Source organism: Canis lupus, chromosome 28 (assembly GCF_011100685.1).
Source record: "Canis lupus familiaris isolate Mischka breed German Shepherd chromosome 28, alternate assembly UU_Cfam_GSD_1.0, whole genome shotgun sequence".
Lineage (NCBI taxonomy): Eukaryota > Metazoa > Chordata > Mammalia > Carnivora > Canidae > Canis > Canis lupus.
In genome coordinates this window covers 9551092-9578831 of record NC_049249.1, presented here as the reverse complement: position 1 = coordinate 9578831, position 27740 = coordinate 9551092, and the positions used below count along the sequence as shown (strand labels likewise).

The 27740-nt window shown below is 38.4% G+C and overlaps 2 protein-coding genes across 59 annotated transcripts in view; one reads left to right on the top strand and one right to left on the bottom strand.

Annotated features, from left to right (window-relative positions):
- CC2D2B (coiled-coil and C2 domain containing 2B) overlaps positions 1-23719 on the bottom strand; it is a 108200-nt gene extending 84481 nt beyond the window's left edge. For 26 of the 47 annotated variants that reach the window (XR_005380453.1, XR_005380454.1, XR_005380457.1 and 23 more), the window contains exons 1-8: positions 23588-23696; positions 17038-17089; positions 15702-15778; positions 15271-15336; positions 13169-13252; positions 8908-9106; positions 8467-8603; positions 8236-8364 (exon numbers count right to left, since the gene is read on the bottom strand). Coding sequence is in view for 37 of the 47 variants with exons in the window: in XM_038578294.1 (XP_038434222.1) it covers positions 8236-8364; positions 8467-8603; positions 8908-9106; positions 13169-13252; positions 15271-15336; positions 15702-15778; positions 17038-17089; positions 23588-23590 (747 nt within the window). In the remaining 10 variants the exon portion in view is untranslated. Of the gene's footprint in view, positions 1-4777; positions 4878-8235; positions 8365-8466; positions 8650-8907; positions 9107-13168; positions 13253-15270; positions 15337-15701; positions 15779-17026; positions 17090-23536 lie in introns of those variants that run through there. The other 21 variants (XM_038578332.1, XM_038578333.1, XM_038578313.1 and 18 more) reach the window with 19 other exon arrangements.
- The window catches only part of LOC102151298 (RNA/RNP complex-1-interacting phosphatase-like), a 73574-nt gene continuing 69280 nt past the window's right edge, over positions 23447-27740 (top strand). For 4 of the 12 annotated variants that reach the window (XM_038578355.1, XM_038578359.1, XM_038578358.1 and 1 more), the window contains exon 1: positions 23451-24009. In XM_038578355.1, the coding sequence (XP_038434283.1) occupies positions 23981-24009 (29 nt within the window). In that variant the 5' untranslated portion in view covers positions 23451-23980. Of the gene's footprint in view, positions 24010-24539; positions 24784-25694; positions 25820-27740 lie in introns of those variants that run through there. The other 8 variants (XM_038578361.1, XM_038578360.1, XM_038578362.1 and 5 more) reach the window with 7 other exon arrangements.

The window sequence follows — 27740 nt, the reverse complement described above, 5'->3', positions numbered from 1 at the left end:
GTTTTTGTTTTACCCTTATCTTGTCAGTCTCTATTTTCTATGGAAGGACCAACTCAGAGGAGAAAACCTGCTTTTGATTCCACTTATAAGATTTAGTTAGGGAAGTCTGGGTAGCTCAGCGGTTGAGTGTCTGCCTTTGGCCCGGCGTGTGATCCTGAGGTCCCAGGATCGAGTCCCACATCTGGCTCCCTGCATGGAGCCTGCCTCTCTCAATGCCTCTCTGCCTCTCTCTCTCTGTGTCTCATGAATAAATAAAATCTTAAAAAAAAAAAAAAGTTTAGTATTAAGTAACCAAATTGTAAATAAACTTTTGAAAACTAAAGTTCCTAAGCTAGAGAGGCCTATCTTATTAAACAGATTCAGCACTGGTGAATTAAGTGAGGGGATTAAGTGAACCTCTGGAACTAAGTGTGTTAGACCAAGAGCACAAAGATCTAGGCAATAATAAATCAAAGGCCAGATAAATGCACAAAAACATTCAAGCTGATGACAAGTGTAAAATCTATGCAAACACATATGAAATGTTAGAAGATGGAGTAAAGGGCATAGTCAAATAAATGGTTGGGCAAAACCAGTCAGCAAACAACATGCAAATAAGACCTGGGGCAGGTCTGCGTGGGGCTTCCTGCTCAGCAGGGACCCTGCTTCTCTCTCTCCTGCTCCCCCTGTTTATGCGCTCTGTCAAATAAACAAATACAACAACAACAACAAAAAGACTTGGGGCAGAGGAATCTGGCAGAGGTAACAGCAAAGAGAGGAGAGGACTTTGGTACTGGGGCAGCTATTATCTGTGCTTCAGTCGCCCTTATATCTTTTATTCTGGTGAGAAACCCCAAATGAGCCTTGCCTCCAAGGTTAACTGGGCAGAGTAACAAATGTGGAGACAATAAAAGGGAAAAGCAAACAGAAGCATTTATCTTTTTTTTTTTAAAGGGTTTTATTTATTTATTCATGAGAGACACACAGAAAGAGAGAGAGAGAGGCAGAAACACAGGCAGAGGGAGAAGCAGGCTCCATGCAGGGAGCCCGATGTGGGACTTAATCCCAGGATTCCAGGATCACGCCCTGAGCCAAAGGCAGATGCTCTACGGCTGAGCCACCCAGGTGTCCCCAGAAGCATTTATCTGACATAAATTCCAGAACATTGTCTGTTAAGGATGCTACAGAATGAATTTTAATACTGTTTAGAAGCTTGGTTAAATGACATTTCCATTTATTTCTAAGTCTAAAGGTCCATGAAATATTGAAATTATGCTTGGATGAAGCTAGAACAGATGCACTTGAGGAAAAAGGTACTTGTTCAGCCCAGTGGGTTTCCAATTTGGGATTCTGGTGGTTACAAAGGTTAATTTGGATATGGTTAATAATTTCTCCATAAATTGTATATTTTGCATTTATTTGTTATCATCCAATTGTTTATTCATTTATGCATTCATTCATTCACCAAACTGTCATTATTTCAAGGATCTGTCTCCCTAAGAACAATGGTCTCAGATAATTATGTCAAAATATCTGTTTTAGCTTCAGCAAAATTTAGATAAAACATTTTGTCACCTTAAGATATAAAAGTTATGTCATATAACAGCAAAGAACAAGGGATTTTCTCTCCTCCCTCTTTTATTCTTTTATTTTTTATTTTTAATGGAGATGGGTTTTTAGTAGCCAAACTAGAGAAAACAGAGATATTTCGATGTTGGGTGTGTATGTGTGTTTGGGGAGGGGGGCTCATTTATGACTTTATAAAATGTCAGTACATGTGTTATAAATTAGGATGGGGCAGAGATGTGGTATGACGAGCACCATGCAAAAAATAATATTTTCTAAGATTATGCCAGTCAAATGATGTCTTTTCTAATGTACACTAGGACCATAAAAGTTTACATCTACTGAGGCTGCATTACAAATAATATAAGCACTCAATGGGACACCTGGTGGCTCCGTGGTTGGGTGTCCGCCTTCGGCCCAGGGTGTGATGTAGTCCCACATCAGGTTCCCTGCATAGAGCCTGCTTCTCCCTCTGCCTGTGTCTCTGCCTCTCTCTCTGTGTGTCTCTCATGAATAAATAAAATCTTAAAAAACTATATAAGCACCCATTGAGTGTCTACTATACACTAAGCATTTGGATATGTTAGCAATTGATTTAAAAGAAAAAAGAACAAACAAACGAATGAAAGAAAGGAAGGAAGGAAACTCTACTCTGCAGTCTAGCAGGAAAGAGATTAGGTAAATAGAAGACATAAATACAGATTGAGCCTTGAGAGAACTGCAATCCAGCGGAAATGAGTTAAGTACCTAATTGGATTAAATATTATTATCCTCAGTATGCTTAACAAAACAAGCAACAGAATCTTCCTGAAAGAAGACATCCTCTTGAGCTCTTATAACTTTTCATAAATATTTGCAATGCAATAAAAAGTCATCAACCATAATACAAGACAAGTTTAAACAAGCAAAATGAAGAGAAAAAAATAAAAACAGACTCACAGGGACCCAGATGTTATAGTTACCAGGTACAGACTTTAAAGGGGCTATTATTAATGTGTCTTAAAAAATAAGAATGAAAACATGGTGTATTTTAGGAGAAAGCTGGAATATATACATAAGAATCAAATGTCAAGTGGACATTTTAAAGCTAAAAATAGGGGTCTCAGGTTGGCTCAGTCAGTTAAGCATTTGCCTTTGGCTCAGGTCACGATCCTGGTGTCCTGGGATGGAGCCCCATGTTGGGCTCCCTGCCCAGTAGGGGGCCTGCTTCTCTCTCACCCTCTGCCACTCCACTTCCCTTGCTTGTGTTCTCTCACTCTGTCAAATAAATAAATAAATAATATATTTTTTAAAAAGGCTAAAAATAAACTGAAAATATCTGAAATTAAGAATTCATTAGACAAGTGTTTCTGGGAATATGGTGGCATTATAGTTTTAGATACTCCCAAATCTCTACCATTAAAACAGAGCAACTAGATAGCAAAGCCAAAAATCCATGGACAAGATGCATAAGAAAACTACATCTCTAAGAATCCCTCATGAAACCCAAAATGCAAGTAGATGGAGACAAACCATCAACAGTAAAAAAAGGCACGCATAGTATTGGTGATTCCTGGAAGAAAACAGAGAAGCAACGACAGCAAGAGAATCTCAAAGAGTCAATAGTTGTTCACCATAAAGTGCAGCATGCCAACTCTAAAACAGTAGCTAAAACTGTAAGAGGTTTTGTCTTCCTACTAGATAGAGTTGGAGTAGTGGAAGGAGTTTTGGTGAGGACTAAAGGGGCTTAGAGGAACCTACTTCCTAAGAATTTTTTTTTTTTTTTTTTTACTTCCTAAGAATTTTTAGGACAAGTCTTCACATTAAAGAGAAACTGCTAGGAGTGAAATAAAAATTGAGAAAGCCAGGGACCACAGAGATTAAGGAAAGTGAAGGTACGGAAAGATATCTGGGGAGGGAAATATAGCCAAGAAATTTCAGAAATCCAGGCACTATTTTTTTTTTTAACATTACACGAAAACAACAGAGTTCTGTGACATTAGAAAAGTTATCAGGGGCCACCTGGGTGGCTCATTTGGTTAAGTGTCCAACTCCTGATTTCAGCTCAGATTATGGATCTTAGGGTCATGGGATAGAGCCCTGCATCCAGTTCTCTGATTAGCAGGGAGTCTGCCTGAGATTCTCTCTCTCCATCCCCCTCTGTCCCTCCTCTGTGCTTTCTTTCTCTAAAATAAATAAATCTTAAAAAGAAATAAGAAAAATGAATAGACAGTAAAAGAATATCCCTACAAAGTACAACAGAAAGAACTCCAAAAACAGATAAAGATAAAAATAGAAATGTATTTTTGAATGAGCTAAAAGAAAGTTTTTATGACATTTAAGAACATAAATCAGAATTAGAAAAACTGAGAAATGAGGTGACAGAAAGTGACAAAAAAAATTAAAAATTTTAGAAATTAAGCCTAAACTAGAAGGAGCACCAGAACAAAGAAACACCCCACTCTTTCTTCTAAGGTAGAAAAGGAGAAATCTTTCCAAATAAAAAAGAAATGGATAAAGAGAAAGAATTCATTCAACAGATTTAATAGGAGATAAAATAGACCAGAAAATCAGATAAGTGAACTAGAAGACAGATCAAATAAAAAATACTCAGACTAAAGATCAGAGAAAAGACAAGAATAAAAAAATAAAAAAATAAAAGCAAAATAAGACACAAGGGACATGTGTACTTGAAGTCCCAGAACAAAAAAGAGGAGGAGACTAAGGCATTAGTAATATTAGCTAAGAAAATGGCAGAGAATTTTCTAAAACTGATGGATGACATGGAGTCTTACATTTAGGAAGCTCTAATAGCCCAAAGCAGAATAAATATTGAAAAAACCCCCACAGCTTAACATATACTGGAAATTACTGAACACCAAATAGAAAAACTCAAAACCAAAATAAGACTTTAAGACAGCTGTTTAAGGGGTGCCAGGGTGGCTCAATCAGTTAAACGTCTCTTCATTTTAGCTCAGGTCAGGATCCCAAGATTGTGAGATCAAGCCCCACGTAAGACTCCATTCAGGGAATAGAGCCTGCTTAAGATTTTCTCCTCCCTCTCTCCTTGCCCCTCTCCCCACTCTCTAAATAAATAAATACTTAAAAAAAAAAAAAAAAGATGGCTTTTCAATGAAACAATGCAATTCAAAAGAGTGGAAAGCTCTTTTCAAAGTGCTAAAAGCAAAATAACATCCAACCTAGAACTCTAGACCTAACAAAAAATACTCCATTTCAGATTTTTATTTTATATATTTATTTTATTTACTTCAGAGATGTGCTAGAATTCTCCACTGGACTTGCAGACTTCTACAAAGGCACTTTTCTCCGTGGGTATTGTCAAAATCAGTGAACTTTGGGGAGAAAGAAAATAGAAAATTCTTATACCGTTATGATAATGATACCATTCTCTCCAGCTTTCTTCTTCTTTATCAAGATTGTTTTGGCTATTCAGGGTCCTTTGTGGTTCCCTATGAGTTTTAAGATTGTCCATTTCTTTGAAAAATACCATTGGGATTTCTTTTTTTTTTTTAATTTTTATTTATTTATGATAGTCACACAGAGAGAGAGAGAGGCAGAGAGAGAGAGAGAGGCAGAGACACAGGCAGAGGGAGAAGCAGGCTCCATGCACCGGGAGCCCGATGTGGGATTCGATCCCAGGTCTCCAGGATCACGCCCTGGGCCAAAGGCAGGCGCAAAACCGCTGCGCCACCCAGGGATCTGAAAAATACCATTGGGATTTCGATTGAAATTGCACTGAGTTTGTAGATTGCTTTGGGAAGTATGGATATTTTAATGATATTAAGTCTTCCAATCCATGAACACATGATGTCTTTCCACTAGACAATCTTTTATTCTTATAGAAACTGTATCTATAATTAAAAACATTCCCACAAATAAATTTTCAAGCCAAAACGGATTCATCAGTGAATTCTTCCGAACGTTTAAGAAATAAATAACACTAATATTGTACAATTCTCTCAGAGAAGAGAAAAAGAAAAAATATATTTCATACAATGGAGTTCTAGATAGCAAGAAGATTAAGCAAATTATTGTTGCATGCAACAACATAGAATACCTACTCTATTATTCTATTTATGTAAAACAGGCAAAAGTAACAGATAAGAATAATCTACAGTGGTAAGGTTATAATAGCAGTTACCTAGAGGGGAAACAGTTACTGGAAAGGACATGAGGGGGTCTTCTGGAATGATCTCAATGCTGGTTACACAGGTTTGTTGACTTCGTGTAAATTCATCAAGCTAATATACTTTTTTTTTTTTTAATTTTTATTTATTTACTTATGATAGTCACAGAGAGAGAGAGAGAGGCAGAGACACAGGCAGAGGGAGAAGCAGGCTCCATGCACCGGGAGCCTGATATGGGATTCGATCCCGGGTCTCCAGGATCGCGCCCTGGGCCAAAGGCAGGCGCCAAACCGCTGCGCCACCCAGGGATCCCATCAAGCTAATATACTTGATATGTTTGTATTTCTGTAAATAAAGATAAGTGAATACATTGCTAAAATCCCTCTCAGAGTCCTGGAAAGGGACCTCTGCAAAGTTAGGGACCCTAAGCTTAACACTCCTTAGTGTGTTCACAGCAAACTTCACAGCAAAATTGCCTCAATCAGAGGCAATGACAATTCTCTTTTAGAGATCTGATCTTAAGACACCAGATTGAGGGGTGCCTGGGTGGCTCAGTCGGTTTAGCGTTCAACTCTTGGTTTTGGCTCAGGTCATGATCTCAGGGTCACGAAAACTGAGGCCCAAGTTGGATTCTGCATGCAGTGGGGAGTCAGCTTGAGATTCCCTCTCCCCTTCCTTCCTCCATCTAAAATAAATGAATCTTAAAACTAAAAAAAACAAAACAGACACCAAATTGAGCTCTCTAAAAGTGATTCTATATATGCAACTGAGGATCAGAACAGAAGTCTGTGGAAATATATGCTTGGGAGTCACCAGCAAGCACATGGTAGCAGCAGCCATTAAATTGGGATTATCAGGTAAAGAGTATGAAGAAAAAGACAATTAAAAGATCAAGGACGGGATCCCTGGGTGGCGCAGCGGTTTGGCGCCTGCCTTTGGCCCAGGGCGCGATCCTGGAGACCCGGGATTGAATCCCACGTCAGGCTCCCGGTGCATGGAGCCTGCTTCTCCCTCTGCCTATGTCTCTGCCTCTCTCTCTCTGTGACTATCATAAATAAAAAAAAAAAAAAATTAAAAAAAATTAAAAAAAAAAATAAAAGACCAAGGACTTAATTATACATTCTCATTATTGAGTTTCTTTGCTTTGGGTTGGGTACAAAATTTTGCTCATCAAATGATCAGAAGTTCTGGTAGACAACTGTATATGTCTGTAATTTATAAAAGTGGGAAAATAAAGTAAAGCCTAAAGGCATTTTGTATAGTAAAATAATAAAAGGCTTTCTTAGCAGCAAAAAGTGTTGGTATATTTTTAGAAGATCCTGAAACAATTTATAAACAGTATAAAGATATGAAAAACATATCACAATATAAGAAAATAATTTTAATTTCCTGAATTCTCTGGGCAAGACATAGAAACTAAGGAAGAAAAGAGACCATATGTCATATATAAAGACCCTCACATGTTACAGAAAGACAAAGAGAGTCTCAAAACTATTAATCTCTTCAGGTAAGGGAGAGCCCTCATTTCCTCAGGCTGTGAGGTATCAACCTCATAAGTGCCCTTGCTATTAAAATGTCCCTGCTATTGGAATATGCAAGAACTACAGTTGTAAAGAAAAAGCATTAACTACAGAAGGCATATAATTACTGGGAGAGGATAAATAACTCACAGGTTCAAAACAACAGAGGGAATAAAGAATAACATCCTATTAAGTGTTTTTAGTGTATAGTTTTTCCACTTTATATCCACTTACAGCCATATTTCTTATATATGGAACAGTTAAGGAAAGTGAATGGGAAATTGAGTTTTTGTACATAGTCCTGATTTAAATTTTTCAAACCAGCGTTTAAATATAACTATTTCTAAAAAAATAAATAAATAAATAAAAATAAGATAAAAAAATAAATAAATATAACTATTTCTTTCTAAATTCAATTAGCCAACATATACTACATCATTAGTTTTAGATGTAGAGCTCAATAATTCATTAGTTGCATATAATACCTAGTGCTTATTATATCATATGATGTAATGTTCATCTATTTCTGTCTAAATATTTCTTCTTGTTAGGTTAATGGACTAATTTTCATAATGTCTTAGAATACATATAAAATTTGTTTCTTTGCTTATGAGTATAATATACATTCATTTTTGAAATTTAGAAAATGGAGAAAGAAATAAAGAAGAAAATTAAAATAATTCTATATCCTATTATCCAGAGATAATTATTAACTGATATATTTTTCCAATCTTTTAATATGTCTACACATTTATGTACTTATTCATTTATTGATAAATTCATTCGTTATGTTTTTATAAAATTAGGATCATATTATAACTTCGCATTCTGCTCTTTTCACTTTGTAATTTAAGTATTTCCCCATATCACTGAACATTCTTCAAAAACAAAATGGCTATTTTACATTTCATCATAGTTTTGCCATTATATTACTAGATTTACTATTATTTTACAGGGTGAATTAATATCACAAAAACATAAGTTATAATTGTTATTACAAGAATTCTTCTCATCATAATAACAAATAAACTGTTGTTGGTTACCTTTCTGTATGTGGTCTTTAGCGCTGGATTTAAAGATCCCTTGTTTGTGTTTAGCCTGAAATTCCATGACTGTCTAATGGGCGAAGGTAATGACATAATTTCTCCACTTTCTTCAAACCAACACTTTCCCTATCAAAATTATTCATGAAATATCATAATAAAATATTTCACTAAAAACAAATGTTACATACTATCAATGAAACGGTATAACTTGTTAGCTGGTGCACTTGCCTCTTCTAGAGTAAGCAGGCGATTTTCCATTTTGTTGCAGGTCTTTTTATATATTTGTGGCTTTCTCTGAATATAGAATCCTTCATCTTCTAAAATGCGTGGAATCATATCTTTTGGCAGTTTACGCTGGTTGACCACTTAACAACAAAACCTAGATATTACTTTGAAGTCCAAAATGTTAAACTGGTATTGACCAAACAAGAAAAAAAAAGGTAATATATACTCTATCACTGAAGTTTAGCAGGAAATCTAAATATATATGTATCAGAAATGAGTTCCTTTAACCAATTTCCCTAAAGTCAGAGAAGACATAAAGACCAAATAGAGAAAACTTTCTGTAATATTAAATCAGTACACTTTATCTATCCAGCATACAAAGCAACTATTATTCTATAATATGATTTATTAATGATTTAAACATTTTGTTGTAAAGAATTCTACCTGGAGCACTACTTGGGACAAAAATGTATGCCTGTTGTTTTTTGATTTTTTCTTGATCATCTTCATATTCAGCAGCTTTTACTTCAAATAAATCTGGAAAAATGACTTCCTCCATAAAATCTTCATCTTGGCCTTCAGCAAAAGTTTGTAAGTGATCACCAAGTGAAAAATGCTTGGAGTAACTATCATTTATTGATCTCTGTTGAATGCCAAAAAGAAAAATAAGTAAGCATGCTGTCCCAAGTGATTAATATATAGATAAGTGAGATGTATTGGGACCTTGCTGGGAATTGTCTTTCTGAGCCAAGCCACCTAAGTTAGAGTTTAAGCTTAAACTGTTACAATAAAATTTTGGAGATCCCTGGGTGGCGCAGCGGTTTGGTGCCTGCCTTTGGCCCAGGGTGCGATCTTGGAGACCCGGGATCAAGTCCCACATAGGGCTCCCGGTGCATGGAGCCTGTTTCTCCCTTTGCCTGTGTCTCTGCCTCTCTCTCTCTCTGTGACTATCATAAATTAAAAAAAAAAAACAAAAAAAAACATAATAAAATTTCATTGAACATAGAACTCATTTATGGCTTAATAGTACACAGAATGATTTTTCTAAAACCTTTCTTTGCAATTCACAATGCAGGAGTACTGAAATAGAACTACAATTCAAGCCCCTCCTCTTCCATGGAAAATGCCCTGAGATATTGGACTATGATATTTCAACTACTGAGAATTCACAGTGTAAGGCAAAGTCCAAAGACACTAGGGCACGCAGTCTTAAACCACTCTTTTTTCACCATTCAGAAAGCAATGTTTTCTAAAATGATATGGAACAATCATGCTAGTTTCTGGATGGTATTGAAAAGAAAAAAAAACCATAGAAGTCTATGGCAGAATGATTATAGTGAAATTCTGAAATATGATAGATACTATAAAAATTACAAACAATCCAAACATAGGTATCTAGACAGGTGTATTACTAAATATAAAAATGTATATTTTTATATCAGGATCAGAAATTTTATATGAACCTCTTCACACACAAAAAAATCACCAATTTATTCTGGATAACTTTACTTGTCTAATTTGAAATCTACATATATTGAAGAACAGAAGGACACAGAAAGTGTGTGAGTCACGCAAATAAAAGCCCTCAATTTTCCAAAATATACACTTGAAGATAAATTATTAAATTAAAAAAATAATCACAGAATTCCTTTGAATAGAGAACCTTACATGGCTTTGACCAGCTCTGACAAAATTAAGGAATTAACAGTTAATCAACCCCTAGGTTCATATCAAGTCATCACAACATCATATCCTTCTCCTCTCCCCATCATGAAATCAAAAAGTTATTTTACATTCAAAAACCTTGTGGCATCTTTTCCAGAATTCAAACCAGGTATGACATTGACATCTAGAAGCAAGATTTGGGGGGATCTATGAAGATGCCAATCACCTACAAAAAAAAGGGGCTCTTTGTTCTACCAGGAGCTCCTATTATCAGGCACCCGTGACAACATCCCTGGTGTGGGCTTTCATCCTGCCTTCAGAGCTAAGGACTGATGGCTGAGTATGTCAGCCCTCGTCTTGGATCCCAGCCTTTTATTTATAACCAAACAGGTCTCTTTTATAAATCTTACCCTATTCAGTTGGCCTATATTTTTTAGCCTGAGACAAACTGTGGTTTCAACCAATATAAGCCCCATCTGACCGATTATTCCTCACTTTATCTAAGGCTAGCTGTTCTCCTTCCTGGTCTTTACTATGCAGCTAACAGCAGAGCAGTGTCTGTGCTGTTAGGTACTGTGTGACAGGGAGTTTGAGGTCAGAAGGCATCCACCTAACTTTCCATTCATAACTCTAGATGGATACACCTGAGCTTGTGTGGTAAAAAAGAGATATTACCTCTCCCTCCCCATGCCACAGGAACATGCCTCGTTAATTGTGGTGTGATAAGTAGAACTGTCAGAAAATAACTTTGGACCTCACTCTGGGCTGCCCAGACAACATATCTGGGACTAGGACTCCCCTTTCTCCCATAGGAAGAAACTCAGTCTCCCAAACAATGACTTTCTCTTCCCTGTGATGAGAGCAGTAGTTTCCTATGGACCTCAAAGTCACCAGGCACAGGGCAATGGCTTTTGAAGACAACACCTCTAAACAACCTGCATCTATCTAAACCTGACTTACTAAAGCCTAAGTAGCCTATTTACCTTGCCTCATTTCTCTCATGCCTGCCCTCTGAGAAGAAAAGCAGCCATAACCACCCTGCCATGACTATTCCAGCCATGACCCTGGAATCTGCTGGGTGGACTTTCTCTTATTTACCCAGAAAATCTCATTCTTTAACCCATATTGTGAGACTTCATGAGGTTAGATGACTTGGCAGAGCATGCACATGTTTGAAACTCATTTATTCAATATTCATTGGAATATTCATTGAGTACCTTGTATGTTTCAGCAAGAAAATAAACAAATAGATATAGAAATATATGTTGGGTGGTAAGAAGTATGTTGAAGAAAAAAAACCAAGATAAGAGGACAGAGAATACAGGCTAGGTGGGTGGAGGGCACGATTGTAGACAGGGTTGTCAGATACAGTATCTTAAATGATTTGTCATTTGAACAGAGATCCAAAGGGGGAGAGAAAGAGAGCAAGAGAGAGAGAACACGAGCGCGCGTGCATGAGGATATGGGAAGAGCTTTCTAGACAAATAAAAGGTACAAAGTCCTTGAGACAGGAGAATGCTGTAAGGATAGGAAGGAGGCCAATCTGGCTGGAGTTGGGTGGGTGAGGGGCAAAGTAGTAAGAAATGAGGTTGGAGAGGTACCAAGGGGCCAAGACATACAGGCTTTGGAGGACTTTTGCTTTTATTTTGAGTGAGATAGGAAACAATTACAAGGTATAAGTAAAAGAATGGTCTGTCTCAGATTTTAACAGGATCACTCTGAACACTGCATGATATAGGAAGCAAATTGTGAAAAGAGGAAGACATTGGCAATGATCCAGATGAGAGGTTATGGTGGCTTAGACTAGGGTGGTACCAGTGGAGGTGGGAAAAGTGGGTCAGATTCTGGAATACTTTGAAGGTAACCAACAGAATTTGTGATAAGTTGGATTTGAAGTCTGTTAGTAAAAGAGGATATAAGCAAGACACCAAGGTTTGGCTGAGCACCTGGAAAAATGGAATTGCGATTTACAAATATGATTCTATTCAAATAAAAGTCTATGTATGTGCAAGTCTGGACATGAACATTAATAAAGGTGTGAAAAATGATAGTGGTTCATCTCAGAGCAGAGGGATTTCACGTGATTTTTAGTTTCTTCCATATGGTTTTCTGCACTTAAAAAAATAATGTACATAGTTTCTTAAAACTTTTAAAAGATGACGCTCTTTTTATTGTAGAAAAACCAACAATAACAAAGAAGGAATGAAAGGACTGGGGCAGGATGCAAAGAGAGAGGGATAGAAGGGACTGGGAAGTAAATCATAATGGAAATGGGTGTTCAAGAGAGACTCAGGAGGCCCGAGGGATTAGACAGTGCTGAGCTACATCAGAAGACACTGGGTAGAACTCCAGGACATAGTAATACTGGGGGAGGAAACCAAGGAAACGGTGCAAAGACTGAAGGCAGAGAGGAACTGGGGAACGTGTAGAAGAATACAAGAGAGCAGACAGGGTGAGAAGGCAGATGGCCGGTCAAGAGATGGGGAAGACCCATGAGACTGACTGGTGTGGGAAGAGAGGATCACCAGGGAATAACAGAGGGCTGAGGAGTTTGGGAGACACTGAGATGAATTGCTGGAAATTAGAAGCATCTGGGATCCGACTGGGAGGGGTGAAGAATGAGGAAGCTATGGAGAGTAATGGAGAGTTTGGAGAACAGAAAAGAAAACACAGGCTTCTCTGCCTTGCAGAGAAGAAAACACAGGCTTTTCAGCTGACAGCCAGTGCTTCCAGCTCTACTGATATTTCACCCTCTATGTCTAAGCTTCCTCTCCTATAAAGGAAACATTCTAATAACGCCTGCCTCACATGATTATTAAGTGAGTATTGAATGACGTAATCCATATTAAAAATTTAGTATAACATGGCGCAGAACATTAAGTACTCAAAAAATGTTTGGAAATATTTTGAACTGATTCTTAATTCAAAAAGAAGGTGTCTTGATAATAAAAATTTCATCTCCCATCCAAGTGTTTCATCCTATATCTTTAATATAGAGCTAATTTGCCTAAAACATGAGAGGAAGGGGGAGAAATCCAACCTGCTCTGAGTACCAGTCCAAAGTTGAGCCCTCTTCACCACTCGACATGAAAAACAAAAGACCTTCATCCAATGAGACTTCAGTCTGTGGATTAAACAACAGGAAACCAGTATTTAGGGGGGAAATCAGTATTTTTTCTGCTGATAAGTGGAAGAAATACTTTTCTGTAATATGGTAAACAGTAACTGTCATCTTATTCACAAGCAAGGAGCAGCAAGAGTCTATCTGGTTCATTATTTTTTATTTAGGTTTTATTTTGAAAGTTCTGGTAATTGCAATAAGAAATAGAATAAAGTAGAGCCCAAATCTTCTGCCTCCCAAACTATCTCTTCTCTCTAGTTAGAGCATTAAGAGTATTACCTTAGAGTTTGATCAAAATGAGGACCCCAGGCAAATTCTTCTTTTCTCTCCCTGTTTTTGGGTGCTTTCATGTATGTGCATGATCACACGCAAGTACCATCCCAGCCCATCTACAGTCTTTTGTCGTTATAGATAGTTAAAACTATTAAAAGTGGCATATCCTTAGTCATAAATTTGCTGACAAATAAGCTTTCATTTTTTGGTACGGTCAAGTCTGATTTTTTTTAGATTTATTTATTTGATAGAGAGAGACAGAGAGAGCAAGTGAGCACATGAACGCACAAGTAGAGAGAATGGCGGGCAGAGGGAGAGGGAGAAGCAGCAGCCTGATGCAGGGCTCAATCCCAGAACTCTGAGATCATGATCTGAGTGGAAGGCAGATGCTTAACTGACTAAGCCACCGAGGTGCCCCAAGTCTGAATCTTTTAAATGTAAATCACATACCACTTCTCTCACACACATATTAAAATGAACTGTTTTTAGGGAGATTTGGGAAGAAATTAATTCTATAACAAAGAATAACTCATAATAACTCATAGTTACTAGAAATCGAAGAAATTTAAATATATAAAATACAAAACTTATCTTGTTTGTACCTAAAATTTAGCTGCCACATTAAAAGTCATTCACCCTGCAACAATGCAACATATCTAAATTGTCAGTATATACCTTATCTCCCTTCATCTCCGCTCATCAAAAAACCACTTGCTAAATCCTCAACTTCCTGAGCAGATATTCCTATCTAGCAGTCAGTATGGAGAGTCTGAGAAGCCAATTTCTCTGATTTTTTCACCTCTTTTGATACTCAATGGACCGACTTTGACAAGCTTCCAACGTTTTATTATTCAGTTACATTAAATCCAATTTAGGCACATTTTTTAATTTGTTGAATAGCATGTACACACACATCTTTTAAGTCTGCTTTTACTTTTAAATTTAATTAAAATAATTCTTACTAAGTACTCAAAATGGGCACTGTGGCAGAGACAAAGATGAGTTTGAAAAAAATCCTTGCATTTTAAAATTTGTAGAATTAGTATCATTGCTTATGGCAGAAATGACTAATTGTTCATTATTGTCTTTTCTCCCATCTCTAATAATAGAATCTACTTTTGGGGAATGTGGGGAACCTAAACATCTTCCCTACATTCCTTTAGGGGAAATAATGTGTGCAGTTTGTAGGTCTTCTCCTGTAAGAAATCTGGCTCTTTTCTTCTTTCCCTGGGGCTAGCAAATAAAGACACTGGAGCTTTGCCACTGGACTCTGAGACGAAAGTCATCTGCTGTAGATGGCAGAAGTCACCTAGCAGCTAGGCTACTTATTTGTTAAACTAGACAGAAATAAAACGGTCCTAATTATGACATTTTACTTGGAATCTTTTGGTTAAAGGGGCTCAGCAGCATTCACCCTACGTAAGATAGTTCCCCCAAACGGAAGTTGTTTTGTCATTTCGCATTTCAAACATGTAATTACACATTGAATTGTAAAACAAAATCTGTAAGTCGGAGTATCTTTTATTATACTTTTTTAAGATAAAAATAATGTCAGGTAAGAACAGACAGTGATTGCAAATTGGCATGAGGGATGTTTGCGGAGTGACAAAAACAGATTATAGTGTTGAATGCATCATATAGTAAGTTTACTAGAATAATTAAATCATACACTTAAAATGAGGGAATTTTTGCTATATAAAGTATACTTCAATAAAGCTGTTTTAAAAAGTGTAAACGAAGTTATTTACCTTAGGCCAGTGATATACATTATCATCAATGAGTAGCTGAGTTGAGGATTTTTCACCTTGATTAATCTGAAAGACAACATAAAGTAAACGGCATGGAAAATTTAATCTTCACAAATATAGACATAATTGTGCTTGTAACTCTTTTGTCCAAAATGGATGAAAATCAAGATTTCTCAGTTTTTAACAAGTATATACATGTTTTCCCTTAAGTTGTCATATATAATTACCATGACAAACTCAACTTTTCTGGTCTTTAGGTTTGAAAAAAAAAAAAAAATGGATGGGAAAGAACTTGAAGCTTTTGGGATTTAAGGAACCATATCAAGACTGAATTTTCAATCTTTTTTTGACAAGAGAAGTTTATTATAATACATATTGCAATAAACAGTAAATATGAAAACAAGAAAGAAAAAGAAACAAAGAAACATTACCTTAGCATTTTTTAGCTTCTCTCTTACTTTGCCTCTCAATGTTTCTATTACGTTTTGATTTTCTTCTGCATCTAAATCTATCAAGAAGTCAATATAATAGAGTTCATGACACTTTCTTATAATAAAACAGCAACAGTGGCAAAAGTGCTTATTGCTTATTAAATAGCTAAATTGTATGCATTTCTAAAGATCATGACAATTACAAAGACTGGGTCATTGCCCCATGTGAACTTAGAACCTAAGACCAAAGGCTTTTGTTCTTTCCCCTTTATTCCAATCTGGACTAAGTAGTCAGGACTGAAATTTGCTTCTTCTTGTAACTTTCCCCCCTACCTTCTATATTCTCAGCTACTGGAGACGATCTTTCTTTATTGTCAGTCAAAAAAAGAAAGAAAAAAAAAAAAAGCAAGCTCAGATAAGCATGAGAACAGCTATATTCTATATAGACTGTTCCACAGGGTATACAAATAATAAAGCCAAGTTACTTTAATCTGATTAAACTAGAGAGAAATAAATCTGGAAGAAGAGAGATAAGTCTCTAGGTACTCATTTTAACTACTTATGTCAGTTCTGAAAAATCAGTACAATATTGTCAATCTCTATTTCTGCCAGCTCTTAAAGGATATGAAACATAGAATATAAAGGTTCCAGGTAGTGTGTGCACTCCAAGCCATGTGTTATTTTCTGTTCATCCACCAGATGGATTGAGAAAGACAGGGATTTGGTTAGTCCTATGTACAGTAGAAAATTGAGGGCCCATTGGTTAGTCTGCTTTGCATTTTTCTCTTTCTTCTCTGTTGAGTACTCAAAGGTTGCATAGAGGCTAATGGAAATAAAGAATAAGTATAAAGCTGAATCACTATAGATAATGAGAATCTTCATTTTTAACCACAGTATTCCTTGGTAAATTTTAAAATTACTAGTTTGTTTATATTCTACTCCCAGAACTCAGAATGGCAGATACCACAAAGTAAGGGCTCAATAAATATTTGGTGGATAAATGAACCACGGTTCAACCATATTTATGTATGTTTCCCCCTGAGATCTGGAGCTTCCTGATGCAGGTTTTTTATGTATTATGTTTATGCAGCCTCAAGCACTAGGGGCTTCTGGTGTTTGAGGAAGGGAGAGAAAAAATTTGATTTTTTACATGTATTGACTTTACTACTGTGTATTTTCTTACGTCCATCTTGTATCTAGGAAGTTTAATTTCTGTTTGAACTCATTTCTTAAGAAACCTGTGTTCCCAGCTGAAACCTTAGGATAAGATTAGTCATTTACATCATTAAAAAATAGAAACCAATAGTATCAGAGTTGTGGTATACTTATTGAGAACCTTTCTGGAGATGCTTGTCTACATTTTCTTCTGCACTGTTATCTTCTGACATCTGCAAAAAAGTTGGGGGGGTTACCTTAATATCTTTTTGTTTTGGCATTAAACATCTTTTCATATGTTCATCAGCCCTTTAAAGTCATCACCTTTTTTTTTTTTTTAAGATTTTATTTATTGATTTGAGAGAGAAGAAAGCTGGAGAGAGCACAAGCAGGGGAGAGGGAGAAGAGGGATTCAGACTCCCTGATGAGCAGAGAGCCCCATGTGGGACTCCATCCAAGTACCCTAGGATCATGACCAAAGCTGAATGTAGTTGCTTAACTGAGCCACCTAGACACCCAAGCCATCACCTTTAAAATGCCAGTTCATATCCTCTGCCTGTTTTCTTAAATTTCACCTCTTTATCAATTGGTATGAACTCTTTAAATACAGTTGATTTTTAAATAATTTCTCCCTGTAATACCAAAAAAGACCTTTTTATGATAAAATCCAATGGTTAGTTCTTAGTGTTCATATATTGCCAACTTTATATCTTTTAGGAGGGCCATATAAGATCAGACATATAAAAACACTTTGAAATCAACACTCTACGCCTGTTAGTTATTACTTGATTACCCTGTAGCATCTGATAATGTTGGGCACCTTTATTTTCTGAAAACTTTCTATATCATTGTTCTTTACTCTTGTACTTCTCTGGTGACTTATTCCCTGTGTTCTTCAATGGTCACACTTCTCTTCATATCTTACATGTGGGCACATTCCAAGGCTTTGTAGAGTGTATGTATTCCCAGGGCTTCCCAAATCTGTCTCCAACCTTACTGCTATCCTGAATACCCTATTCTAGCTGCCTGCTCGTATTTCTAATAGAATATCCTACCACTATAAAAAACTCAGTATGTTCAAATGAACATTTATTCTCTTTAAGTTTTTTATTTTTATTTTTTAAGATTTTATTTATTTATTTGAGAGAGAGAGAGAGAGAGCAAGGGAGCATGCACAGAGGGAGAGTGAGAGGGAGAAGCAGGTTCCCCGCTGAGCAGAGAGCCTGATGTGGGGCTGGATCCCAGGACCCTGAGATCAGGAGCCGAAGACAGATGCTTGATGGACTGAGGCACCCAGACGCCGCTCCTTTTAAGTTTTTTAAGCCTCAATATTCTGAAATTAAATCATACTAGCAACGTTAAGTTCTTTTGTAGAGCTATATAGACTATGAGTTTGTTTTTCATTTTAAGAAATACAATAACAAAAGACTATTTTTTTAATTTTTACTTTTATTTTTAAGAATTTGTTTATTCATGGGAGACATGGAGAGAGAGAGAGGAAGAGACACAGGCAGAGGGAGAAGCAGGCTCCATGCAGGGAGCCTGATGTGGGACTGGATCCTGAGACTCCGGGATCACACCCTGGGCTGAAGACAGATGCTCACCCGCTGAGCCACCCAGGTGTCCCAAGACTCTTTAAATAACAATTAAAGTAAAAGTCATTATCACAATAAGAGCCTTGTCTACAGATTTTCTGAAAGGACTTCAAAATCTACCAGTGCTTCCTGTATCACACTTAAGAACTATTGAATGAGAGATGTTCAGTATCTTCTTCAGTACTATTTAAAAAAATGTTTTAAGATTTTATTTATTTATGAGAAACGCAGAGAAAGAGGCAGAGACACAGGCAGAGGGAGAAGCAGGCTCCATGCAGGGAGCCCGATGTGGGACTCATCCGGGGAACCGCAGGATCACACCAAGCCAAAGGCAGCGCTAAACCACTGAATCACCCAGGCATCCCTTCTTCAGTACTATTAAAAATACCTAATTCTATTCTTTTTTTAAAAAAAATTAAGATTGTATTTATTTATGCATAAGAGACACAGAGAGAGAGAGGCAGAGACACAGGCAGAGGGAGAAGCAGGCTCCACACAGGGAGCCTGACATGGGACTCGATCCCGGGACTCCAGGATCACTCCCTGGGCTGAAGGCAGCGCTAAACCACTGAGCCACCCGGGCTGCCCACCTAATTCTATTCTTGATCAAGAGACAGCAATCCCTTGGCGTGAGGAAAGGTGTGAGGAAATAACCTTGGCAAGTGACTGATAGAGGTCTCCCTTTAATTTCCAATAATTTCACATAGCATTTCCAGGATTCTGCACAGTTCTTCATAACTTGCCATCCCCATCTAGAAGGCAGGGATAAAATATGAGTCTTAACCGGAGTTACTCCAAAAGACATGTAGATATTGGCCCTGTAAATGTTTTGTTCACTGACTAAAAAAAGGGAAAACTTTTTTTTTGAACAAAGCAGAAAATGGACTGCTGGCTGAGAGAACAGGTAAATGAATTAATATTTACATAAGGGGATTAATAAACAACCCACCTCTAATACTTCTGCATAACTAACACATCAAAGACTATAATTCATTCTTAAACTTACTATGTTTTTAAATGTGAACTATGATTAAAATATAGAACAAAATATATCACACTGTTCAGGATTATCCTACATTTATAATTGGGCTAATAGTATAATCAAGATCCTTATAAACTCCATTAATAGCTTTTCTTTCATATCTTCTTTGAAATCCTTTTCATGATGGTTCTTTCATTTCTACTTTCTTTTTTTTTAAGATTTTTTTTTATTTATTCATGAGAGTCACAGAGAGAGAGAGAGAGAGAGGCAGGGACATAGGCAGAGGGAGAAGCAGGCTCCCTGCAGGGAGCTGATGCAGAACTCAATCCCAGGACCCCAGGATCATGCGATCACAACGTGGGCAGAAGGCAGGTGCTAAACCACTGAGACACCCAGGGATCCCCGACAATCAAAAAGTTTAGACACACACACACACACACAAAGTTTAGACACAATCAGAAAGTTAGGTAGCAGAATCAAGAGGACTATATGTGTAAGTTAATAGCTTCCCTGTATGTAAACATAATAGAAAAAGATCAGTTTCATAATAGCAATACAACAAAAATCTTTTCGAAATACCTAGGAATAACTACAATTAAAATATGTGGGAACCCTCCAAAAAATACAAAACTTTAGTGAGAAAAAATGTCTGATTAAACTTGGAGATATTCAACAGAGGCATGATTGATTAAGGAGGAGATTATTGATTAACAGAGGAGATTGATTAAGAGGCCATTATAATAGTCCCAATGAGAGGTGCTAGAGATCTGAATCAAAAATGGAAGTGGGACTGGAAGGTGGAGAAATTTTCATTTAAAAGGTAGAAATCACAAGATTCCACGATGAACAATTAGATGTAGAGGACAGTGAGGGAAGAATCAAGGACTCCAGGTGTTTGGTTTGAGTCACTGCAAGGTAATGTCATTTCAAGTATTGTCAAAGTAGGAATATAGTTGAGGTAGGGGTCAATAAATTCAGTTTTTGGATGTTGCTAATGGATGTTTACGGGACATTCAGGTGAGAAATCCAGAAGATGATTAAAAATACTGTATAGAAGAGAACAGAAGAACAGAAGAAAATCAGGCCTAAATTCTTTCTTTAATCATAAATAGACATTTAGGAAGTTAATAGAAGACCCCTTAAAATATCTTTAAGAATCTTTCCTACTAACATAGCAAAACTACGCACAACAGGAATATGATGCCAGGAAAAGAGAATTTTTAAGTTACTTTGCTTTCTGCAAGAATGTCTTAAATGAACTTCAAATCAATACTTGGCTTACTGATACCTACATCTGTATATTTTATCTGCTAAACTAGGGGAAACATTAGTGATAGTACATCCTATAGATAAATTATAATAAATTTTATTATAATTTTATTTTATAATAAATTATCCTATAAGAAATTTTTAACAAGGTATTATTTTATAGATCTGGAAATGTTTCTAACCAGGTTCACTTATCATTCCCTAAATGATACAAGATAAACAAATGATTATAGACAAAATAATAAAACAAAATAAATAAAATTGAAGATCTAGAAAAAAATTTAATTTGCCTTTTTTTTAGAGATTTTATTTACTTATTTGACAGAGAGAGAAAGAGTGCACATGCAAGTAGGCAGAGTGACAGGCGCAGGGAGAGGGAGAAGCAAGCTCTGGGCTGAACAGGGAGCTGGACTTGGGACTGGACCCCATGACCCCAGGATCTTAACCGACTGAGCCACCCAGGTGCCCCTGAATTTGCTTTTCTGAAAATCTTGCAGAAGTAAGGAAAAATTGTAACTCAGACTTTCACCTTCTAACAGCAATTCTATTCTTTTTATTGAAAAACTGGCTCCAACAGTTAAACCTAATCTTCTATTCAAGGTTATTGTTAATTTATAATTCTTATAGTTAAAGGTCTTCTTTTAAAATTTTATTTATTCATGAGAAACAGAGAGAAAAAGAGGCAGAGACACAGGCAGAGGGAGAAGCAGGCTCCATGCAAGGAGCCCGACGTGGGACTGGATCACGGGTCTCCAGGATCACACCCCTGCCAAAGGCGGCACTAAACCGCTGAGCCACCCAGGCTGCCCATTAAAGTTCTTTCTAAAGGGTAAGGAAATTGAGGATTAGCTATTTTTGTATCAGATGACCTGGAGGTTCATAATCAAAACCTAAGAATTAAAGTCAAGTAGTTCATCCAGCCTTTCTGATCCATAGCAAAGATAAGGCAATTTATGTGTGTAAATGTTTGCCTCTTGCTTAGCATTCAGAAATCTCTGGGTTCTACAAATTTATCCAGTTGTGCCTTTATCACTATGGTGACTCCTGAAATGAAATTTTATGTTGTGTGTAAATTTAACATTCAATCACCTTGGTTAACTCTGTCACGTGCCATTTGGTGTCAGGAGTTTTAGCAGAATAAAATTACAGAAAAATCTCTAGTATGTGGAATGGTCACAATATGCACGTTCTGATATTTGGTAACATTTCTTTGGTTAATTATGAACTAACTAGAAATTTGTTTTTCTTTTTTTTTTTTTTTGAAATTTGTTTTTCTTTTAGCTTTCTCCCAGCTCTTGGAAATCTTTCCAAATGCTTCAATCCACCTTCCTTCCTGCCTTAGGAATTCAGTCCTAAATCCAACTTTATCTTTATTTTAGCTCATTTATTATCACATAGTATGACCAGTCCTTTCTGAACTCCATTATAGCAAGCAGTGTTTCTCAAAGCATGCTTTTCCAGACTTCTTTGATTTGCATTGTGATACTATACAAAAAATTTAAAGTCTTGTTCAAAGTTATGGTAAAATTAAGGCAATTGCTAGCATTTTGAAAAAATCTAAATTTATTAAATATATGGCATATATACTGGTACTAAGGTATAGAAAAGGTGGAATTTAACGAAAAGAAATTCTACCTTTAGGTAAATATAATAGCCTTATTTCACAATGTTTTACAGGAAGCATCGTGACTCCAAGTGTTTTGTCATCTCACAAATTTGAAAATGAATACTTTTTTGTTAACTATAATCTTATTTTCTTAAAAAAAAAAAAAAAAGCTAGGAACAAGTGGCCTGACAAACAATTTTCTGTGAATTATATATAATTCTTTGAAAGGCATCAAAACTAAATCATCCACCATACTAAGTCCTCAACTCACCATAACCTGTTCTTATAGGTCAAGAAAGATTTGGGTTCACTTCCCTTGGGGCCTTAGGTGCATAAAGATTGATAAATGCCAAGAGGTTACAAAAGCTGCGGTATATTTTTAAAGTTTATATCTAACACACAATGAAATGTAATTGAGCCACTACCAAGTTAATTACAGGATTCATAAAAATGTATTAATTCATAGAACAACATGGCCAATAATGTCCAAAAACTGGACACAGGTAAGTCCGGTGATGTTGTCTTTTATATAAACTCGACAATATATCTCAGTGTCTATAGTCAGAATCTCAACTGGAGAGAAAGTCAAAATGAGGCCCTTCCTGAAGATGAGGCCAAAAGACCGCCGTGTCAACTTCCCAGCCTACGTCCTGCTCAGCACTCTCGAACATAAAACCCTGACTATCGCCTGATCACCTTCCTTTACACTCCTTGCCACATCCATCCTTCGATGTTTGCAACTTTCCTCTAACCTACAGCAATCCATGTCTCAAAGCCTGATACAAACGCCACATCTTCCAGGAAATGTTTTTCTGCCTCTGCCCTTGTGTGATCTCCAGGGGCATCGTGATTGTAATTTTCGTTCAATACATCCTGCTTTGCAAGTTCACCTTTCTGCCTACCCTAAAGGGAAGACAAGAGCTGGGGTGCGGACTCATCTACCCTCCAGCAACCCCATCAGGATGTTCAGCACAAAATGGCACTCAATAAACAACATGGTCTTGGACGTTGGCGCAAATCAAGCACGACTCCGGAATGCTGTACAATGGGACGGACGGCGGGCCAGGTTGTGGGGACTACAAGTCCCAGCGGCCTGTGCGGGCCCGGTCTGGTCATAGGGGCTACCTAGCTCTGGCTCGGCGCACAGCGCAGGGCTCCAACCGGACAAGATACCGGGGCGGGTGACAGGGAAGCGTGGGGGGGCTTTACCAGGCAGCATAACATTCACCTGGATGGCAGGGCACTCTTGCTAGTTATGAGCAGTTAAGGAAGGACGCACCATTTACCGTGGATTCGGAGAGGTCACCAACCGCCTCGAAGGGCTTCTCGGCACCGCGCCCGCCGCCCGCGGAGCGCTCCCTCCTCGGGGATTGACGTCAAGGCGGTCCCGGAGCATGCGCGATGCGGCCCCTGAGCCGGCGGGGTCCCTGCGAGCGCGGAGCGTGCGCCTTCGGGGATCTTCGGTGCGCTACGTCTGTTCACCCGCCCCGGGGACTGGGACTCGAGCTGGGGCGTCGGAGTCTGTCACTCCCGCCCCGGGCTGGGCCTACAGCGCCGGCAGGAGAGCCGCTCTGCTCACCCGGCGTCTGCGTTGTGAGCCCGAGTGGTCTGTTCCGGAGGCGGCCTGAGAGCGGCGTGTGCGGGCGCGTGGAAGCCCCGCACCTCTGGCATCATGGTGAAGAAGAACAGCATCCCCGACGGGTGAGCACCGGCCCGAGCCGGCTGTCCGCGGTCCAGCTGCGCCCTGCGGGCCCCTGCGGGCCCCTGCGGTCCCCTGCCGGCGGGCGGCGCGGGCGGCGCGGGCGGCGCGGAGGGGGCGCTCCGGGGCCCGCGGGCACCCCCGGGGACCCCCCTCCGCCACCGCGCCGGGAGAAGAGGGCTTCTTGGACTTCAGTCGTCTTGGGAGGTGGCATCAGATGCCAGGGGTTCGTTCCTTTCCGGCGCTTGCTAGGAGTATCAGCAAGGTAGTACTTTTAAACGCGGTGAATCAGGGCATGCAGGACCTGCGCGCTCGTGTCGTGTCATCTTTGCTTAATAAACGAAAACAGCTGACATTATTTTCTTTTCCCAGCGACTCACCCCAAGTTAAAATAACGAGTTAAGTACAATGTTCAGTGTTTTGAAACTTGTCCTGGGAGACTGGCGGAGGGATGAAGTGAGGAAACCTGCTGGTGAGGAGAGAGGCTTGCGTCCATCCACACATTCCACTGACGTTTCCCCGCCGCTTTCTGCAGCGGGCGTCGTGCTCGGCGCTGGGATTCCGGGGCAACCCCGGAGGCGGTTGCAGCTTCTCCCGGCCGTGTGTGGCCGTGTGTATTCGGGAGAGGGGAGATGTGAAGGGAAGAAAGCAGGTCCCGGGGTATGTCGGGACGTTGTGGCAGACGCAGACCTAGACCTCGTTGCTGCCCGCGTTATCATCTGAAGTGACTGCCTACCGCTAGATGTGTCCAGGCCTCGAAATCCTTTGGCCGGCTGGTAATTCTGGATAAGATCCTTAATGGGTCTCCCATCTTGAATTTCTACGGCTCTTCTGCTGTGAGAATTTAGGAGCAATGGTAGTGGTGAAAGAAGGAAAAAGTCAATACTTTTTCCTTAAATAGCAATGTTATGTAGAATAGGAGTGCATATGCAAATAACATGTAATCTGTGCTGTTCCTTAAATTCACCTAATTTCTCGAATTATTATACAGGACAACTGGGTGGGGTTTTTGGGGTATTTTTGTTTGTTTGTTTGTTCTTAAGATTTAAGTATTTATTTTAGAGAGGGGTGTGGGGGAAGGGCAGAAGGAGAGGGAGGAGAAAATCTCAAGCTGACTCTCGGCTGAGCTCGGAGCCACATGGAGGGCTCCATCTCAGGACCCTGAGATCATGATCTTGAGATCATGACCTGAGCAGAAATCAACAGTGGGAAGCTTATCGGGCTTAACGACCCAGGTGCCCCAGCAGGGGTACTGTTTTTAAAAATACAAATGATGTGTATTTACTGAGATGTATTGTTATAACTACCCTTTCATGTGTGTTATAAAGTATATATGCCAGAAGAATGAATAGACTAAAATGAGGTAGTGTAGGACTTGAGATCTAATTGAGAGGGGTAAAAAAAAAAGGGACTCCTGAGTGGCTCATTGGTTGAACGTCTGCCTTTGGCTCAGGGCATGATCCTGGTCCTGGGATAAAGTCCCACATCCGGCTTCCTGTGAGGAGGGAGCTCAGGTCATGCCCTGAGCCAAAGGCAGACACTCAATCACTGAGCTACCCAGGTGCCCCAACCTTAAATATTTTCAAGTTTAAAGGAAAATAGTATTCGTCCAGCAGATATCTCACTGACTACTCATCTAAATCTTACTTGCCAAAGTGTTTGCTTCAGTTCTTCTTCTTTTTTTTAGGTTCCTGTCCTTTAAAGGTCTGGACCTTTCACATGAAAATCTAGATTTCTTGAAAAATCGGATTTAGGAAACCAGATCTGTACATGGCAATAATAAATGATTTGCAGCTGTCTTCTCTATGAAGAGTAAGCCTCTCCAGTTTCCCATCCCTCTTTAGCCTCCACAGCACTGAGACTTAGCACTGGTTGACTTTTTTATTATTTTATCATTTCTTTATTTGGGCTATGTTTTACTTAGGTATGTCAACCAGCCTGGCATTTGAATTTGTAACTCTGGCTGTAAAGGGTAAATGAGAGGAGGAACTTAGTTCAGTATATTACTTGTTTCCAGAATAAAACATCCTATTGAATGTTGCCAGGCAGTGCTATGAAGGACTATTTTGTTAAAAAGCCTGGTTACCTTCCATAATGTGAGCCTCAGAAAATGACACCACTTCAGATCTCCCTATAGTCCCTTAACTTTGTGAGTTGCAGTTTTGTCATCTGAGTAGCCTGAGTGATCATAGTGTATACCCTGTCCTACCGCCCACCTGGGATTATGGTAAAATGTGACTGTGCAATAGGAAAAATGCTTTGGAGATTCTAAAGCCTCTAAATGAACTAGTTGCGAGTTTGCTTGAGATTCTCTCTCTCCCTGTGCTTCTTCCCCCGCCCTCTAAAATAAATAAATAAATAAATAAATCTTTAAAAACAAGAATTAAAAATGTACAATTGCCCCTTTAAATTATGCAGTATTTTAACGTTTTTAAAAAATGCCCTCTTCACTTGTTCTGATGGAATACTCTTTTTTTTTTTTTTTTTTAAGATTTTATTTATTTATTTGAGAGAGAGAGAGCACAAGCAGGGGAAAAGGCAGAGGGAGAGGGAGAAGCAGACTCCCTGTGGAGCAGGGAGCCCAACCCAGGGCTTGATCTCAGGACCCTGATATCATGACCTGAGTGGAAGGGAGATGCTTAACTGACTGAGCCACCCAGGTGTCCCTCTCTTTTTTTGAAGAGTGGAATACTCTTTTATTAAGCTCTCTGCCTTATTATTTTTTTCTTTGAGAAATTTTCCTCTGTTAGAAGGTCAGTTCCTGATGATTATGCTTTGGATCCAGTTTTTTTCCAAGTAAAATTCTGTTCCTTGCTATATGAATCTTAATAGGTATTATATATATTGTGACAAAATAATCACACTGAGGATTTTTACTCCTCATTCCATTATATTCATACTCAAAATAATTTGGAATCCTTAGTCCTATCATACTATGTTTTCCTCCACTCGTTTGCCCATATTTTAGAGCTTTTCTATCACAAAACCAGAGGGTCTGCCATGAACACAGCTATAGCTCTGTATGGAGATGAAAGTCTTTGAGGTCTAAAATTGGTAGCACAGTACTGTCATATTGATTCTTGCCAAACGTTGGGTGAATTTAAGCTGCAACCTCACTGTATAATGTAAATATTCAGAACAGATTTGTATTTTCAAGCAGTATTTTATAAACATACCATCTAGAGATCAAAATACTGCCTTATGTTCCATACTATTTCTTTCGTGCTTCATGGAATGAAATTTGTGAGTTTCTCATGAGATTGTAAGCTTTAATCTTATTTTCTGAAAGTCCATATTAATGACAGATGAGTATAAACATCATTAATCTTTTTATTCTGAGATTCATTGATTGCCTGAGTTTCTTGAAGTCCTTTTTACTTTTTAATAATGTAGTCAATAAAACTAACACTGTTGTTTAACCTCAGCAACCAAATAAAGTCCTAGTGTCTCTGGAAGCTTGATACTGAAACAGTATTATAAGAGTTTTATTTAAGATCAGAGATCAGTGGGATCCCTGGGTGGCGCAGTGGTTTAGCGCCTGCCTTTGGCCCAGGGCGCGATCCTGGAGACCCGGGATCAAATCCCACGTCGGGCTCCCGGTGCATGGAGCCTGCTTCTCCCTCTGCCTGTGTCTCGGCCTGTCTCTCTCTCTCTCTCTCTCTCTCTCTGTGACTATCATAAATTAAAAAAAAAAAAAAAAAAAAAAAAGATCAGAGATCAGTAAATCCCACCC